Raw genomic sequence first — 19,622 nt, forward strand, 5'->3', positions numbered from 1 at the left:
TTGTTGTTGTTGTTGATTTTCTTATTTCTGGAAAAAGTTTCATCCTTTTCACATTTATTCTTTCTACTCACTCAAAGAAGATGCCTTTGTTTGTTCACAAAAGAGACCTTTACATGTTCAGGCAACACTTTTATTTTGGTGAATGTTGTTATAGCTGCTATATTTGCTTGATTTGACAACTAAAACGGTGAGGCGTCAGAAGAAACAGCATTAAGGCTGGAAAAATCACCTTATTTGAAGCTTTATGGCTGCATCAATACATCAAATGGAAGCATTCTAGATGTCTTGTCCATCAATGTACACACTTTAAGGAAATCCTTAAAATATCATGTATTATTTTGTTAGAAAAAAAAGTCTTGTGAGTGAGAGTGTACAAGATGTGTATAAACCAAATACTAGAACATACCAACACCTCATTTTTTGAGCTGTAGGCCACATCTAAGATGATAATTCACTGTTGTAACATGTAGATAAGTCAAAAAAACAAGAAAAGGCACCGTGGGCTCTTTAAAGATCTTCATTAGAACGTGTGTAGTAGAGAAGTTGTTTGTAATGACTGAAACATATCCTTCAGTGAGATTTAAGAAGCTAAAATCAGAAAAACAAAGAAAAAACATTTCTTTTGTTTAATGTTATAACTGTTGGATGTAATAGCAAACATAAAAATTATTTCTTTATTATCTGTTTCTCACTTTTGTCTAACAAATAATTGAATTTTGTGAAGTTATTTAACTAATACTCATCCCGGCTAAATTAATAATCTACAGTTAAAGTGACAAGTAGTTGTGTAAAAGTGTTAAATAAGTGATTTGTACAACCATCCTTCCATCAATCTTTTGTGTGTTTCCTTTCCATCACCAGAATAAAGCCCCTCTTTACAAACCCCGAGTCGTCTGAGTCCTTTCTCTGGGTGTAACTCTACTGTATTTTTTGTCTGTCTTTCTCAGAAGCATCATGAGACACATCAAAGCCCCGAGGCTGAGCTGGAGATGGAAGACTGGAGGAGGAGGAGGAGGAGGGACCGCAGGATGCTCGCACTTTAATCTTCTTTATCCGCTGATGTGAGGACAGACTGTCCCAAATTCCATTTATAAGAGAAATACTGATGCAAAAAGGCTGAGCATGTCTTTATACCAGAGTGAACAAATTGGGATGCAAATGCGCAGCCTTTGAACTGTGTAAAGTGGCATAATGGGATGATCCATAAATTATTAATCAGTGTTGGTTTAGAGCTGAGCCCAGAGGACGGCCGACGTCAGCGCTGCACAAGAAGGAACAGAGTCTCCTGGTGTTGACTGACGAACACGTCCCCGCAAATAGAAATGGTTTGGCAAAAATATCCAAATGTGCAGGTTTTTCATTCTTGAAATGAGCCTTAATGTTGTGCTTTGCAGTCCTGCTTTCTCCATTGTAGTTCAGTCATTTCAATGAAATATTAATTTTTTCATTTTACTTTCTTGAGTTATTTATAATTTGGTGTCAGAAGGAAGAGACACAAAGACAGGAGCTTCAAAATAAGGTCAGGTGAAAAATAAAGGAGACAGGTCTTTCTATAATAACTGTATTATAACAAATGAACTAAAAATGTTTGATATTAGCGGTTTAACCCTATTGAGAAGATTCACAGATTCAGACCTGAAAACAAAAATATATTTGCATAACCATCAATTCTTTTACAGAGACCACTCTCCGGCACTGCTCCGGCTAGTCAGCATTTTATAAAAACGATGGGTAATATAAAAAAAGAAGGTCACAGTGATGAACCCACTGAGAATTATCACCCAAATCTGCAGCGTCCCTCTGGTCTGCAGAGCATTTTAGCATCTTTCAACTCTTTGTGTTGGTTTTGAACACCACAGCTTTACTTTTTTGGTTTAGTCTCACTGCTCTGCAGCTGTTTCCAGGAAGCGTGCTCTAAACAGCTGCTGTCCACGACCTGCTCAGCAGTAAGCAACAGACAGAGCCAGTCAGAGACCAGCTGGGGAACACACTGGAGCATTTAGCAGCTCCAGAGCCAGAGGTTTCCCTCAGGAGGTGGTGGAGACCAAACCCAGAGTGAACAGAGAGGTTCATCAGGTGGACACAGACACCCCCTACACATGAATGGTCACTTTGCTCTGTATCTGTTGTGTTTGCAAACAACTAGCTATGTGCTCACAAGTTCAACATATCAGCTTCATAAGATGCCAGTATGTCAGTGTTGTTTTCAACTGCTGTAACCAAGAGGCCAGTCAGTCACTCCAGGTTTGAAACATGGAGAAATACTGTTGAAGAAATTATCTACTCAGGCTGAAAAAGGTTCTTACTGTGAGTGCACAGAAACAAGGTGGAACAGGTGACGTGTTAATCAGCTCCTCTCTTCTCTCATCTGGAGTTTGACAGTCTAATTCAATCCTGCAAGAAATCCTCCTTCATGAAGGTGATAATGCAGGAGCCTGGTGGAAATGTGCAGAAAGCATTTCCAAAAAGTTTTTAAAAACACTATAACCTGAAACCAAAGTTGTCTTATCAAACTGTCAGTGCCTCTCGCTTGACTTCAGAGTGAGGTTAAGATGAAATGGTTTGTTAAAACAAACCTTTCCTTCTTCTTTACCTCAATGAACACAAAGAAATGTCTCCTGGCTCCACTAGTCTTCCACCTGCCTTCATGTTATTTGGAAGCTGGATTAGTGTCACTCTGACTAACTCGGCATTATTGTGTTGCGTTGTACGGACCAGCGCCGACTTTCCACATGGGATCCACGCTCACGCTGTCAAGGCTAATGCGCTAGCAGGCAGGTGGAGGGTCAGGGCTGATAGGATGGCAGGCTGCTGGGCCTCTGAGCCAGAGGATGCTGCAGAAAATGACCCTGTATATTGTCTCTCTGGATCGGGTTTTAATTACAAGAATGGAGAAAAATGACAAGCAAGTATTGTAGTTTTGATAAACTGTGCTAAGAAGGATGTGAATTCATTTAGTGGAATCCAGTCAAGATTGTTCTCCTCATGCAGAATAAAGGAGTTTTGGAAACTGCATTGAATTTACGTACATCAGGAAGATATGTATGAGATGCATGAGCAGAAGCTCAACCGGTAACTTCCCGTCAACTAGCTGGGTGGGCTCAGAAGGCCTGCAGACATGTCTGAATGAATATATTCACATTTATGCACACACATACTGTAGGTAAAAATACATTGTGTGACCCCCATAGACATACTAACACTAATATAATATACCAGACATGGCAAGTGAGGAAATGGCACCAGAGTGCCCTGGATGCAGTCGGCACACAGGGGCTTTGATGGGAACATGCCAGGACAGAACCTAAAGACATCCAAGCAGCCCTGCCTCCTAAAAGTAAAGTTCATATATACACTACAACTAATTTACAACTGGGCTGGAGATGTACAGTGATCCTTTGGCTGCAGAAATGCCCCCGGGACGAACTGAGACTATTTGGCCTATTATTGTTTGATACATCTGCACCTGTAGAGCCAATGTGACCTCAAAACACTGTGGGTTTTATAAATGTATTACAGTTTTACAATGTTCATTGCACAGTTTCTTTCTGCATCTTGCTTCTTGCAGCTTTGTGATTTTAACCGACTCACTTAGCCTGGCACCTTTTGCAGTGTGTGTGTGGTGGCCAGACTTGGAGCAGCTGGTCAGTTAGCAGGCCATATCAGCGTCAGGCCGCCTCACTGATAATGGGATTAGCTTAAGCCAGGCAGCAGGGAAAGCAGAGAGAGGAGGAGTGTGAGGGGGGCAGGTGGGGGACAGTGGCCACTGCGCTCACACCCATTCCACCTAAACCCTAAAAACCCTGACGCCCATAACTCCAGGGCCTGGATACTGCAGGCATGTCAGTCGGTTTCAGACTCCTCACAGTGTTTAGCAGATGAATGACAGAGAACTGGTCACGCTCAAATCAGCGTAACAAGGGTTTCAGCAGAGCCAAGATCAGTGCTGCATGTCAGACAATCAGAGCTCAGGCCTCAGAGATGAGCCAGACATATTCTGTCACATGCAGAAATATGTTCACTGCCTGTCATAGAGATTGTGTTTTCAGTTTGTGTTTGTGTGTGTCTCAAAAATGTTGGAGGAAAATTCATGGAGCAACTGAGCGCCACCGTGTGGCCATTTCTAGAGCTTTTCATTTTGACTCCCGAGCAAGGTTATACAAACGTAAATAGAATTGGCAGGTGTATACGAGCAGAGTAATGGCACGGTCAGAACAAATGATGCTTCACATTCTCTTCTATGTGGAAAACATTGCTCTTTGACTTCATTCTGCCTCTCATGTCTCTTATATGATGGTTCCTTGGCCCTGGTTGGAGGAGCCATGAGCGAGGATACACAGGATCATCCTTTGTGAAAGTCTTTTATGGATCGAGGGCCCTTTATCAGAAATCAGTTGATGAATGGACACTTCAGATGAAGGATCAAAGGAGAAAACTACCTCATGTCTCTTAAAACATGTTTCCGCTCTCCTCACATTTTGTCCTCACATCTTATGTTGGCAGGACTAAGATGCAAGGAGAAGACACAAGTGAGGGAAACGCTGCTGCTTATTAGGGGCTTCATCCGTTAAGCCCTGGGGGGGCCACTCTGAATATGGCTGTCATAAGGTTTGGTGAGACCTGTGTGTCACAACCATCAGAGACGGTGTTAAAGACCTCTGCCCCGAAAGCTCGAGGTGCCTGGATCGTGTCTACATCTTGGACTTACATCTGTTCCTAGAAAAAACGTGGCCAATTCGCTCTGACAGTTATTGATATTGTTTAAAGAGGCTGATGCCGTGACACAGATTAGATCACATAATAAGACATGGCTGCTCTTTGTAATGGGTCGGCTCCTAGGCTTTCCTCTGTCCACCTGCTCCGCGGAGTCTGCAGAGATGGAGAAAAATATTTCTCAACAAAGCTTTATATCTACAAATGTCTAAAGAACAACATTGTCCTTGGCAAAGTAAAGTGACCCGGTTTGCTTCACATATTCATTTGTTATTACAAAGATATTTTTGTTCTGTAACTGCAGAAAAATGAAACTCTTCACATCCATCAGTTACTTTAAGCTGCTAAACGATGGAGCTGTTGGCTCTGGATGTTTGTTGCCTATCATCTCTCATTTCTGTCATCTCTCCTCAGCCTTACAGTGCCTCCACAATACCCAATAAACATTTTCTTCTCTGTGAGTACAAGCCTTTGTGAACTTTTAGGGCAGTTATGTTTTGCAGCGCACACTCCCCGCCCCTTAGCTCACCTGCAGTGGAGGCGGCTGAACCACACTGGGCTCTAACAGGCTCACAGCAGCTCTATTACCATAGCCAATCTCACTTGCTAGCAGTCTCGTCTTGTGCTTCAACAACCACAGGCTTTAATGGAGTCTGACATCTTTGCTGAGGAGAGTGCTAATGGTGGCATCAATACGAACAGCAATTTCAGTGTGATGAGAAAGCCCTGAAGTTGACGTGTTCCCCTAGACCAGCGGCGGCAGCAGCAGACACACTGCCACATAATCTTACCCTAAAAGCCCCTGGTGCTCCTGCTGAGGGGCGGAGAGGATTTAGGGGGATTGATCTGTGAGAGTAGATGGATGTGTGAAAGCCTACAGAGTTGTCTATTGATTTCAGATGGCATGCAGGATGAATCCATGATAACAAAAGGTCACTGCTCCTTAATCCTGGTCTTTAATCAGAACCGCGATGCGTCCAGCCGCTGGCCCTCTTCAATAGAATCTGAATCCACCTAAAATTTCAAAAAAAGGGATGTTTCTAAAGGATGTGAGAGCAATAAAGTCACAAGCATCTGTCCTGCTGAGAGTTGTTGTAGGAGAATCTAATAAAAATGTTGATATCAAGTGGCAGAAAGGACAGAAAATGGTTCCTAAATGCATAAAAAGATACAAGCTTTCAACCTGGAGGTGGTGATGAACTACAGATGTGTTCATTTTTGCTCTTAGAGCTGCTTGTGCGATAACATATACACCCACAATTCCTTGCTCTCTGCCACTGGTCTGTCTCCCTTCACTGTGGCGTTCAGTTACTAACCTGTTCTTTTTTCTTCTCAGGAGAAGGAGGTTCGAGTTTCTGCTGCCCGTACCCTGATCAGACAATGTGCCTGGGTTTTGAGAACAGCTAGGCCGTGCTCCTCAAAATGTCACAGAATTGCATTAAATGAGCCAACCGTCGGTGCTCTCCGGCTCCCCAGCACTGTCCCCTGGGGACAAAAGCCCCTTTTCCACCGCCTGGTACCGGCTCAACTCGACTCGACTAGCCTCAAATGTCTGGGATAGTACCAGGTGCTATTTTTGGTATCACCTCCTTTAAGGTTCCAAGTGAGCAGAGGCGCTACCAAACAGACTGGTCAGACATGTCGCGTCATCAACATGCAAGACGTCCTGCAAAACAAAAAGTGCCATTTTTAAAAGCAGTGTTATTTTAATATTAGTCTGGTTTGACTTAGAGGTGTACCCATATGTTGTGTGCTCCTTGTTAAGTATCAATAGATGACGACCTCTCTGACAGCAGAGCGGGGTTTCATTATTTCACCATGTGATCCTAACCTTGAAATAAACAAATTGTTCCTTTTAATTTGATTATTTAGATCTAATTCCACATCGTTCTAAACAGTTAACGAGTGAGGACGAACCGTGCCAGGACCAGCCACATTAACAAGAAGCAGCAGGGGGACATGTTCTGGCCAAAAGCTAATGAGCTTGTTGAATACACTCCAACATAATTAAGGACTTTGTGTGTGTTTGGCATGTTTCTGCTTTATTCATTTATTTTGCAGGGGAAACAGTGACCTTTGAGGATTCACACATGTTCAAATTCATCATTTTAGATCATTTCTACTAGTAAAAATGAACAATAGTGTGTGTATCAAGTGCACCATGTTTTATTCACCACATTGTCTGCTAACTTTGCTTCAGCTGATTTTGTTTTTGATTATGAAATGTTGGGTTCGACACTGCTAAGTCATTTTAGCTGCTTGCTAAATGTTCAGACTCCAAGTTGGGTTCGATAATGGAATCATTAACTTCACCTAATGTATAAAAACACTACCTGTGCACCACACGAGTCGACTAGAGGGCCTAAGTTAAGATACTGGGACCAAAATGTCTCTTTGAAAAATATTATTCACTTGGTATTTCTGTAGACACGTTGATGCTGTAAATGAGCAGGAGCCAGGATTCTCCGGAGGCAGCATCTAGTGGCTGTCAGTGACACTGACCTTTAAGATACTGTACCTCTGCACTGGCTTCAGGCTCTGGCTGTGGTAGCTGCCACCTGCTGTCACCTCTCCATACTCACTGCCTTTAACACTTCCTGTACAGCAACAATGCACTAGAGTGGGATGGTGCTTGATAGCTTGTGAGTGTTGTTCCTAACTTACTGCTGCAGTCTGTAATGAGTGTTAATGTAGCACATTCTGATAGTTTGACTCGCTGTAATGAGTGTTAATGTAGCACATTCATCTTAATAATTTAGAAGAGTGAAGATTAATTGCTTCACTTCCACTCAGTACCAGCACAACTTCATGTCCTGCACCCTTGTGGTAAAAATGGTGCACAACACCTACTGTTCAAAAACCTGACAAATTCAGAAGCCGGACATGATCAGAGAATAGAACCGGTGAATGCAACATGCATCCGCTGGCACCTGTAGCACAAACCAGATGCAGCGTGCAGACAAACGAAGCATGTGATGAAACTCTGGCTTTCCTAGTGCATGTGATGTGTGTGGAGATGAGCAGGCTGCCTCGTAACACAAACGTTAACAGTGCTTGAACATGCATCATATACTCTATGTTGACCTGGTAGGCAGACATTAAAAAAATAATTTTACTCAAGGTCCACTGACAGTACTAGGGTGTTTGAGGGGCACGTGGGTGCAGACAAGATGGTGGTTGTGACCCAGCTCTACACTCTGTCACCTTTTTCCAGAGCTTGTGTTACAGGTAACAATAACCCTAACCTCAACCATAAACCTCCTACCAAGTTCGGCATGTCGCCATCTTGTCTGCTTGTGGGTTCTCTAGGGAATTTCTGGCACATTAAACAGCATCTTGTGATTTTGATCATCAGACATAGAATAACTGGAAATGGTTCAGTTGTGATCACCTGGCCTAAAAATTGTGCTTTGGTCACATGATAGCAGGTATAATGGTGTTACAGTGGTGTCAGTAGTGCAGAGCTGCAACAGACCACAGTGTCTCTAAATGCAGATGATGATACAATGAACAGAGTCGCACCTCCATTAACAGGCTGGGCTGAAGGAGCTGCAGCAGGAGCTGCTGGGGGTCTAACCGCTCTGAGCAGGGTGTTATGGCTGAGGCAGCAGGGGCTGCTGGGAGCTGCTGGTACCATGGAACGATGCCGGAGTCACCAGCAGCACACACACACACGCTCTCGGCCGGCAGTGCTTTTGTCTGACATGTCCACATGCATCTGTCATGCATGGCAGCATTGGCACTGACAGGGTGTTATTGTTGCCCCACCCCCACCCAAAGCTCTGTTCGCCCCCTTCAGTGGGAGCACAACCACAGTTTGGGGTAATTGCTGGTTCTAATTAGTTCACACACACACGTGGTCATACACGCTCACATAAACCCACAGATATATGCAAAAACACTGATTAAATGCCCAAATTCTATTAAAGGGAAGCTTTACTGAAACAATGACAGGCTGCATCTCCAAAGCATTGGAAGCTTTACTTTACTTTACAATGACAGGCTGCATCTCCAAAGCATTATTGTTCATTTCCAAATGAATAGAAAAGCAAGATGTAGTTAACAGCACAGTTATGGTGAGAGGTTGGTGGTGGTGGAGGAGAGCCAGCAGGTGGAGGCCTTACAGTGTCCCTGGACATCATGGAGGCATGATGGTGATGGAGAGAAGGTGCATTTAGCAACTGTAGGTTTGAAGGACAACCAGGCAGAATTACTATAATATTTAAAGAACACAGCAAGTGATTGACCTGACGAACGCAGACAGAAAGATGACTGGTCAGCTGTGGTGACATCAGGACTGGAGGTGGAGGGAGGTTTGACAGCTTGCTGAAGCAGAAGTATAAGAGTAAATAGGCCACATTAACCCACTGAGGAACCTTATGAACCTTATGACCTTCTGCCTAAGCTTCATAAAAAAAACTGGTGTTACCAGGCTGTGAGCACATGCTTCAAAATGTTTGAGTTGTTCTTCTGTAAAAAACCTGGAGGCTGGAGGTTGTTTTGGTACAACCTGAACCAACTCTCAGCTGCTGCGTCTGCTCCATCAAGTCCTGTTGCTTTAAGCTGCAGGCTGTTGTCATGGAGGCTGTAACCTGATAGTAATCAGGGCTTCGCAGGGGGAATACATGTAAGCACCTCCACTTGAAATAATCGCCAGAGCGTGGCCTTGTTTGCTCCCAGGGGCCCCGACTCCACCACAACCCTGATTTAATCTGCTCATTATTACACGGAAAAATACTGACAAGATACATCAGCAGGTCTGGGATTTGTCTGTGTGGCTGCATCTGCCTGGAAAATTCACAGTTCAGCTTTGGGCTATTTACTGTACAATACAAACTTTGGTGTTTGAACAGAAACAAGATTCCTTTTGAAAACTTTATGGTAAAAGTGTACAAAAATGGATCTCAAAAGATCTGAAACTCTCACCTTGTAATTGTGATTATTGATTATATTATTGATTATATGTGTCTTTTATTGTTTTTCTGTGTATTTGTTTCTTCTTGAGGTGTTTATTATAAGTCCAGTGACATGTGATTACCAGCCTGCTGTGACCTCTGACCTCCAAACTACTGGTAGTATGTGCTGGGTTAATTATTAAGTGAAGCTGTTTCAGTTGTCCCTCTCACTGAGAGTCACTCGGAGGAAATGATTCAAATCCATATGAACATTTTTCTTTTATGTGTTTGTCTATTTGTACCTCAGCTGTGCATCTGTAAAAAGTGGGGAAATGACACAAAGCATCAACAGATGTTCCCTCAGTTCTGACCAGTCTCCCTGTCTCCCTCCATAGCCTGGTGCTGCTCCACCATGCTTCACTGTAGTGGTGGTGTTAGCAGGGGGTTGAGCAGTTCTGCCCACAGAGCTCAGGTTCTGTCTCCTCAGACCAGAGAGTCTTTGTCCTTTAGCTTCATTCTGACAAACTCCAACGGCTTCATCAGCCTTTCAGTGACTTCTGTTCATAAAGAAGCTGCTGAGACACTCGTCCTCCAGCATACGACGTCTGAAGCTCTGTCAGAGGGACTGCTGGGTCCTTGTCTGGAGCCACAGCACAGGCTCTAGAGATGTTTGTAAAGGAGAAAAAAAGGCCCAATCTGATTAGTGTTACTGAGTAAAGTGATGAGCATTTCAATTCTAAATAGCTATTATGAAATTACAATTTCAAGCCTTAGTGTCAGAACTTGATATCATCAATCCACAAAACCCATTAATTAAATTACTGAGCTTAAACCATCAGTGTACAACACTGTCCATCTCGTGTAAACGTAGTAAAGAAAGCTCAGCTCAGTCCATCCCACTGCATAAAATGCTTGTAGGGCTTTGAATGTGGACTTGTGTAACTGCAATCAGTGTGGGAATGTTCAGTCTGTAACACTGCAGGTGTGTGAATATTTGTGTGACCTGCTGTGTGTGCACTGATGTTGGAACCAGCGAGTGATGTGGATTCATTTTCTGAACCACGGCGCCACCTAGGGTCCAAAACCAAACAGACAGCTGTTGGAGCCACTCAAGTCAGATGCATGTAGGGAGGTCATGTCCTTGGTTTCATTACCTGAGTTCACACACAAATTACACATGAATGTTTTCACACCACCTATTTAGATTTGAGCATTTCCATAATGTTTGAATCAAATAAATGAACATCATGTTTCTCCACCAAAGTATTTTCCTGTGGAGAAACATTTTGAAACAGCATGTCACTGTGCATGGAGAGAAAATGTCCAAAAATTATAACAATTAGCAGGGAGATCAAAAATACTTTATCATCCAGTCAAACGAAAAGTAAAAATTAGGACTTTATGAGACCATGGACACAGTCAAGATTCAGGTTTTGTATTGGTGAGTGTCTGTTTCTCATCCTGTCACATGGCGACGCTGAGCTGACTGATAATAAGTCATAAAAATAACAAAATAATATGATAAAATCATTTCTGTCCACATCTTGAGACAACATTTACTAAACCTAGGTTATTTGTCTTTAAATAAAAGTAGTCTTACATTGGATTTTGTGTGTTCATTTATTTTGTGTTTGATTTGATAAAACTGTTCAGATTGCATTTTCTAATTCCATCACTGGATTCACCGGTGTTTGAGCCTCTTCGCTGACTGTTTGCAGATCTGTCCTTAAATTATGATCTTCATAGTATTTAGCATTTACTGGTAAATGGTCTGCAGTGCATTTCTAGACACTGAAGTGCACTCAGAGTGCTTTACGTTATTTCCTACTCACCCATTCACACACCTGTGTCATCACTGAGAGCGACGTGGGGTTCAGTGTTTTCCTCAAGAACACGTCAACATGTGGACTGGACAAGCCAGGGATTGAAAGTCGACCCTACAGTTAGGGGATGACCTGAGCTCCCTCCTGAGCCGCAGCCTCGTGGCCTCACGCCACATTTAACATGTAAGGACATGTAGTATGTTTTTAGACTCCTGCACAAGCTTTTGTTTACTTAAAACTCAAGTATATCTGCGTATTTGAAGGTAAAGATGTGTTTGTATATATGTCCATGCTGTGTACTCACCATTCCTCTTAAAATAATAGCATTCTGTTTTGTGAAAACAACAAAATTTTAATATATTTTTATTACCACAATTGTGAAAAGCACAAAAACAACTATATTATGTTATTCAGCAGTCACCTCTAATGATATACTACACCTAACGTATGGTTATAATACAGTACAGTACATCTCTATAAATCACCAGCAGGTGGCAGTAAAAGACCAGGAATAAAAGAGTACCAACCTTCTGCAGGAAGTCTCCACTTTGAGTTTCCACCGTCTACTGAGCATGCTCAGTTCCACCCAGACTGTTGAACTGAAGTGTTTGTAGTCAGAGTTTAGTCCCTCTGTGGCCTCAGTCTCGTGCAGAATGGTGAGTTCACACTCCACTACTTTTGATTAAGAAGTGATGACATCTAAACAGAAGCCATGTGTCTGATATCTGCTTGATTTAATGCACTCAGCAGGTTTGTTTCTACATGATGTGCAGCCCTTAAAGCTAAAAACCTAAATTTTGTTCTCAAAAAAGGTGTAACTTTCATATGACTCTTATTTTCACAAAGTGCTCTCTCTGCTTTGTTTATTACCAATTAAAACCAAACTGCTGCAGAGGAAATAAAAGGTCCCATTAAACATGATTTACTGAGGGTTCTTTGAGTTCAAACTCTGAGCCTGAGAAACAAAATGGTGTCTCTAAAACAGATGTCTGATGAGCCCGTGTCCACCAACGCCGCTGCTGATAAAGAGCCATAAAAGAAGTTTGTGTTTCAGTGTCAGTTTCAACCCTGAACCCGCTGCCTCTTTCTGTCTCAGCACAGTCGCTGAAGCTCACACTGTGGTGGACTTTAACATTTAACCTTTACTCTCAGAGATATTTCCATTATTTACTTCTACTCCACATTAAAGAAGGAAATATTGGACTTCTTACTCCATTACACTTATTTAGCTACTTTTCAGACTTCCATGTGAGCACATTAATTCAGTTCTACAGGCGAAACAGCCCAACAGTTGTTAAAATTAGCCTCATATAGAAAACGGTCTCTGCACTTCTTCCATCTCTGTTTCTACTCAGCACTGCTGCTCTAACCTTTTATAAGGAATTCTGAGAAAATGTAAATATAGAAGCAGATTTTCAAACAGATTCAAATAGAACATTTCAGTAATCTGGTGATTATTAAAACCACAAAGAACCAGTGTTGACTCTTTAACGTGTGGAGTAAATAAATGTCAGGTTACGTCGTGTTTGCTCCTCGTCTCTGGCTGTTTTGTTTTTCAACCTGCAGATCAGTGTGGACTTCACTGATGTTGAGTCACATGACCCCCCTCCACCCGGTCAGAGGTCAGACTGGTGTTTGGTTAAAGACCTGAACTGGCCACACACACACACACACACACACACACACACACACACACACTCATAGAGTTGCTTTCATGGGGGACTTGCATTCATTTCCTCCAGACTTAAGTGCCCACAATGCACGTAGACACACACACACACACACACACACACAGTATCTATTCATCTTATCTAGTGGTGTGGGGCTGGTGCTCAGTCACCACCAACACAACCTGTGTGTCTCTGGACTGTGGGAGGAAGCTGGAGTACATGGGGAGAATATGTACACACAGAAAGCCCCAGATTCAAACCCTGAACCTTCTTGCTGTAAGGCAACAGTGCTAACCACTGCAGCACCGTGTCACCAAAATAACAAATTAAACCATCTTTTCCCCAGAGTTCAAAAAAAATCGTCCCTGCAGGTCCATGCTGTCCGGTTTGGTCCAGGCCAGGAGCTGCTGGGCTCTCTGCAGGCGTTTGTGGAGGAGCGGCAACTCAGAGCACCGTTCATCATCACCTGTGTTGGCAGTGTCACCAAAGCAACACTCAGGCTGGCAAACGTTACGTCAACAAACACAAACGAGGTGCTTTGTTGAAGTTGTTGTATATGAAAGAGAAACTTTTTCTTCTGATTCGATTTTGACTTTTTGTGGAAAGTCTAGATAAATTATGACTGTAAATCACTGAAAATATTTAAAATCTTTGTTTGAATGTGTGAAAACACACCGTCAGCACTTTCAACTGCTTTTTCTCTATACTATAAACAAGGTTATGTTGGTTTGTGCGACTTTAAGTAAACTTCCTCAGTGCGTTTACAGCAGCACCCGTGCTGGCTGCTCATGGTGTTGGCCTTTCCCCGCAGGTGATCCACCTCAGCGGCCGGTTTGAGATCGTCTCTCTGGTTGGCACACTGAACCCGGATGCCCACCTCCACATCTGTCTGTCAGACAAGGAGGGCAGGACGGTCAGCGGTCATGTGCTGGGGGACCTGGAGGTGTTCACCACAGCTGAGGTGGTCGTGGGCGAGGCGGTCGACCTGCAGTTCACCAGACAGATGGACGTAGGGACGGGTTTCCCTGAACTTGTAGTTCAGTCACACTCCCAGGTGAAAGAATGAGCCTGACTGGACTGGAGGTATCAGCTCCGGTGTGGCTTTTGTTGGTTAAAGTGATCGGTGCCAAAAAAGAAGTGATGAAACAAGCTGTGCCTTTGATACTATGAGCTTTGAACAGTAAACAGGAAATTATTTTTACATGTTTCAAAATGAAATCTCGTCCATTTCAGAGTGATCTGGATGGAGCATAAGGTTTCCTCCAGTCATGATTAAAGACACGGACAATGTCTCTGCTATGAATAAAAACCTGGCATCTCATAGTCTTTTTATATATAAAAATCCATTTGAAGATTTAAAAATTTGTGCATAAAAATAAGTGATTGGTGAAGTGAATATAAAAAATTAACTTTGACCAATAAATAGAATAAAGCTTCATGGTAACATCTGTCTGCAGTCAGTCAAAAGTCTCTGAAGTTGATTTTTATGGCTGCCTGGAAGAAAATCACTCCATGTAAACTAAACAAATGCTTTGTAAAAACATTTATTTGCCATCAGTGAATAAAAAAAATGCAACAACCACCAGTTTGGCCCCAGTCAGGACGGAGAACCAATGATTTCTCCCCAGCACAGCGATGCCTTTGCCGGTCTTTGTGCTGTTCAGCGTGAGGACGAGGCCTCACGTCAGCAGGGCAGCCGCCCGGCCGCCACATTAAAGCAGAGCCTCAAAGCGTCCCCGCTGCAGCTTTGTACTTTTGTTGTGTTGTGTTGACGCAGCATGGTGGCCGAGAAGCGTAGGTGGTCTGCCCCAGGGCCCCCCGGGAGGCAATTTTTGGACACGCAACTAAAGCAGCTCTGTTCTCGATCCTGACAAATTAGAAGACGAGGCAGCAGCCCAGAGCGGATGTTCTGGATTTGAAACATACACCACCTTTTGATCTAAAGACCATCTTTGATTCTCAGCTTTTTTTTTTCCTTTTGCTGTAACTGGCATGTTTGCCCAGCAGAGCTGATTAGACATTCAGTGTTGTTTTCCCCACACACACTTTGTTAGATTTTCACCAAAAAAGAGAGCTATGCTTATTTGAGATATCTGTGAAAAATAAGTTTACAAGTAATGTTTGTTTATTAATGTTCCTCAGCTGGTGTCCTGCTGTGAAGCACCACATACGTTTGACGGTGAGACTCCTTGATAGGGAGTTACCTTTTAAACAGTGCACAGCTGTAGTGGTTGTGTTCACACTGGAGCTCAGTGACAAACACGATCGTCCGTTTATTCCACCAGGAATAAAAGCTTTCTCTTTAGGATTGAGCTTTGCTCTGGTGAGTTAAAGTTTCATGTCCAGTTTGTTGCAGCCTCAGCCTCCTGTAATGTGATTTTTGTTCTGTGATCTGATGCTTTTTGAGAAAAGAGTACACATTTTTTGGTACATAGGTAGAAACCTATTAAGAATTTATTGACACAAGACTGTAAGAGCTGTAACAACAATGCAAAGAGCAGAATCCTCACTGCAACTGCATTTCTTCTACATCTGTTCAAAGTACATTTTATTGCAAACATGCATCATTTGTATTCAGAACAATCCAGATTTTCACTGTATGTGTGTGTCCATGACTAACAACTGAAGAAACTTGGAACAACTTCCCTGAGCGGTGACAGCGACGGCTCTGATGTTTTGATCTGTGTTGTATTTGTCCGGCCCCTTCGCCTCACGCTGTCGACAATCAAAAAGAGCTGGGTGTCATTAGCTGGGGAGATGTTTGGCTGCCACATGAAAGCCTGTGGATCAGGAGCGGTGGCTCCCTGGGGGTCGGGGGGGTGGGGGGTAAAAAACGTGTCCCAGCCACTGTGGCTTCTCTTGTTCTCCTAACCAGAGGCTGTTAAGCAGCCAACTTACAAATGACTTGGGCTGGGCTTGTTAGAGGGGAGGCGGGGTGGGGGCAGCTTAACAACAACACAGTCGCTGCGCTGCTCACACAGCTCATTACTCAGACCGATAACACAGCCAGGGAGACAAAAGGCAACAGGGAAGAGAAGTCACTAATGAGAAAAAGAGCAGAGGACTTACGAGCATCCATGCTGTCACTCAGAGACGCTACTGATTCACCTGAGCAGAGCAGAGAGAGAGCAGCTGGAACTGTGAAGGCTGGGCTGTGTCTGACAGGAAGGTTCAAGGTGGAGGTCACAGAGAGGGGGAGGCATAACTGCTTGAATACAGAGATAAAACTGTGCATTTTCAGACAGTCTCTCCTGGAAGATGTTCATAGTGTTGCACTCTTCGCCCCAAAGTGGACCAACCAGCCAGTCACATACACTATGTGCACCATCACTGGTAGGTTAAGGTACAGTCACTTTACACCTCCGTCCCATTCAGAAGAATTCAAGTATGTGTATCAGAGTTCATCTTAGTTCAGCTTTCAGGATGATTATGTGGAAATGGGGTAGAACCAGACTTAAACCAAAGCATCTTTAGTCATGGCTGAGCAGAAGCACACTGAAGAGAAGGCTGTTTTTATTAAACATAATATAAATACAGGCAACAGTCAGCTCTACTTTACCACCTGTGTTCACTCATAAATGGCGTCAAGAGCAACAAGGCTAAAGGGACAACAATGATGGTGGTGAAGTGCAAAACTAGTAATGTCATTGTTTTGCTATGTGGAGAAGGCGATGAACCGAAACAACACAAGGTATAAAATTTAATTCAAATTTAATGTTTAATTCTGTGCAAAATTGATGAAAAGCTATGAGCATGTGCGGACCAGTGTGATCTGGCAGGTTTGCAAATAAGAACCTCATATCTTTTCTAAATTTGTCATGTGACTGTTTCCATGTTGTACTGAGCCGCTGTTCAAATAGAGTCACTTCCAGGACGCTGATTGACGGTGACCCTCACAGTGACCTTTTCAGACCCAACCCGAGGGGCCTCGGCGCTGCTGCAGCTGTTCTCCACCAGGGGGCAGCTCGAGTCCAGAAGTCCCACAGACGATTTTACACGTTGCTGTGTGCTCTTCAGATGTGACACAGGGTTTTTTATGTGCGTAAAGCCAATTCTGTGAATTTAGGAGACTGATCTTCATGATCCAGTCATATGAACACATTAGTTATTAAGTGATGTGTACAAGAGATTTAACAGAATTTGTTGTATTCACCAATTCATGAGTGGCCCAGACCTTTGGTAGGAGGAGAAACGTAAGGTCAGCTTGACTCAGCAATAATAGTGGCTTAATGTGAATGAATCTGGAGTTTAAATATGATACCAAAATGGATTTAATTAACATTTACAGTACACCGCATGCTAAATTATATAGACGTAGTTTGAACAGTAGTTTTAATAAGATAAACAGCACACTCTGCCAGAACAGAATGAGGCCAAACACGGGTATTAACAAACATAAATGTCTGTTGTTTTCATGAGAGGTTTTACCTCCAGTTTGTTCCCATTCCTCTGTTTAACTGTTCTGTGTTTTCAAGGCCAGAGCAGCTCTGTTGTTTGGGAGAGTATTATCAATGAAGTGTTGGTTAAATTGCTGCCTGCTCTAATTCACTTTTCATTATTTAATCCTGTAGGCAGTTATTTAGATCAATACCAACCGGAGAAGACAACAAAGGCAGTCGACCAGGAGGCCGATGTCTCCGAGGACAAAGTTATAAAGGAAACTGATAGAATGTTGTGCTTAAGGCCATGAAACAAATTCAGTTCTACATTTTAAGATAAAAATCATAGTGTATTCTGAAGTATGGCAGCTCACTCTCCTAAGTTCTTTGGGAAATTCAACAAACAGCCTGATGAAGGTAAAGCTGTCCTAATGGAAGCACCACTAGAAACAGTTAAAGGTTTTATCCTATGAATGTCAAGTCTTGTATGAACCTATAATAATAAGTTGTAATTTATTAGTTGATTATATGATGTATTATTAATCCCCCCATCAAAACAAAGATTTTGAGCTTGTCACAAACGTGGACAAACATTTTGAGCTGTGGTGCTGTGGCTGCTGAGAACTGCTGCATGCACCACCTTTCAGTTTTCACCATTCTTCCTCAGCTGGTTGCTACATTTGTTGCTGCACTTGATGTTGAGGTGTGTTAAACCAGAGTAAACTGTGCAGCAGTCACAGGGGGGCAGCCACGTTTGGGTCCCCCTACTGAAACTGCAGCAGTAAGATTATAATTCTGCGCTTTAGAAATGTTTGTATAAGTGAAGCACAGGCGGCAGGTCGGCCCGTCTGCAGCAGAGAACGCTTCCCTTTTGAAAATGTGTGGTGAACTTCCATTAACAATAATTGAGTCCCACTCCAGTGAGACGCTAACAAGGGGAGGAGGGGGAGGGGGGGCATGTTGTCATTAAAATGCCTTCTCCTTTAATGTGCAGGTAAGGACCCCTGGCTGTCGCAGCTCACCAGGCCCGCTGCCAGGGCCATCTCTCGCTTTCAAGTGAGCGCCTTAATTGAGACAAATTTAGCTCAATTAAACCGCTTTGCCTCTGCCAAGAGTGTTTCAGAGCATCAGTGCTACATACAGAGCGGCCTTTTCAATTAGGCGCCGTGAGCAGATTCACCACTGATCCTATTACTGTTTGGGTTTGTGACTGTGAGAGCGAAAGCCTGCCCGGACAGCATGACCACAAACATCTGGAATGGAGATCAAGGACAAATAAAACCAAATTAAACTGAAAATGTTTGAATGCCATATTTGTTTTGTGTAATGAGGTGTTTTCCTCTGTAGTACTTATCTAGTTATTTCAGTAGAGGTTTGAGTTTTTCCACCAATGATGACCCAAACAACCAAAACCAAAATGGCACCAGTCACACTGTAGCTGAAACATCAGTGTTTCAGCTAAAAGGAAACAACTGAGAAGTAAAATATGAGACCGTGAGCATTTCATCAGTTGGATTTTTTTTACTTAAAAAAAGCCTGAAAGCTGGAGGGTTTGTATTCCTGCAGCACAATGAACAGAAACTGACTCAAAGACACTCAGATTCTGCCAGCGGTCGAGGACAGCCACAACCTTGGAGCCACAAATTGCTGTATTATACCATGTGAATTACTGCTGAGCTTTTCAGATGCAGGCTAGGGATCAGCTAATCAAAGGTGCAAGGACGAAGGAGCGCTAACACGTTTAGCCAGTGTCTTTTGTTAGCATGACTGTACAATTTGAATTGGACAAAAACTAAAGAAAAGAGATTCTTCTCTGTTGACTTGTTCTTTTACTAAACACCGAGTAATGAGATGATTCATATCTTATGTGTGAAACGGTCCTAGTGTGTGAGCATTAAAGTGTGAAACAATCTGAAGACAGAAAATAAAGGAGATTAAATGTTGTTTAAATTTTTAAGTGAGCTGCAGAGTGAAATCTTTTTTTGCTTGTGCTTTAGGTTCTAGTTGAATATGCAGGCATGTGTGTACAGTTGTGTTACTCATGTTGTGTGAACATAGATCTGTTTACATGGTCATATTGTGGGGACTCAACTTCCTTTGGGGGACAAAAAGTAAGTCCTCATAATGTAAACCATTAGATTT

At 42.9% G+C, this 19,622-nt stretch overlaps 1 protein-coding gene across 1 annotated transcript in view; it reads left to right on the top strand.

Moving 5' to 3' along the window:
• The window catches only part of LOC109971300 (bifunctional protein GlmU-like), a 27,674-nt gene extending 12,969 nt beyond the window's left edge, over window positions 1–14,705 (top strand). Inside the window, exons 2-3 of the mRNA XM_020619448.1 lie at window positions 13,448–13,634; window positions 13,913–14,705. Coding sequence (XP_020475104.1) covers window positions 13,448–13,634; window positions 13,913–14,167 — 442 coding nt within the window. The 3' untranslated portion in view covers window positions 14,168–14,705. The remainder of the gene's footprint in view (window positions 1–13,447; window positions 13,635–13,912) is intronic.
• The last annotated feature ends 4,917 nt before the right edge of the window (window positions 14,706–19,622 follow it).

Source organism: Monopterus albus, unplaced genomic scaffold (assembly GCF_001952655.1).
Source record: "Monopterus albus unplaced genomic scaffold, M_albus_1.0 scaffold220.1, whole genome shotgun sequence".
NCBI classification, from domain to species: Eukaryota; Metazoa; Chordata; class Actinopteri; order Synbranchiformes; family Synbranchidae; genus Monopterus; species Monopterus albus.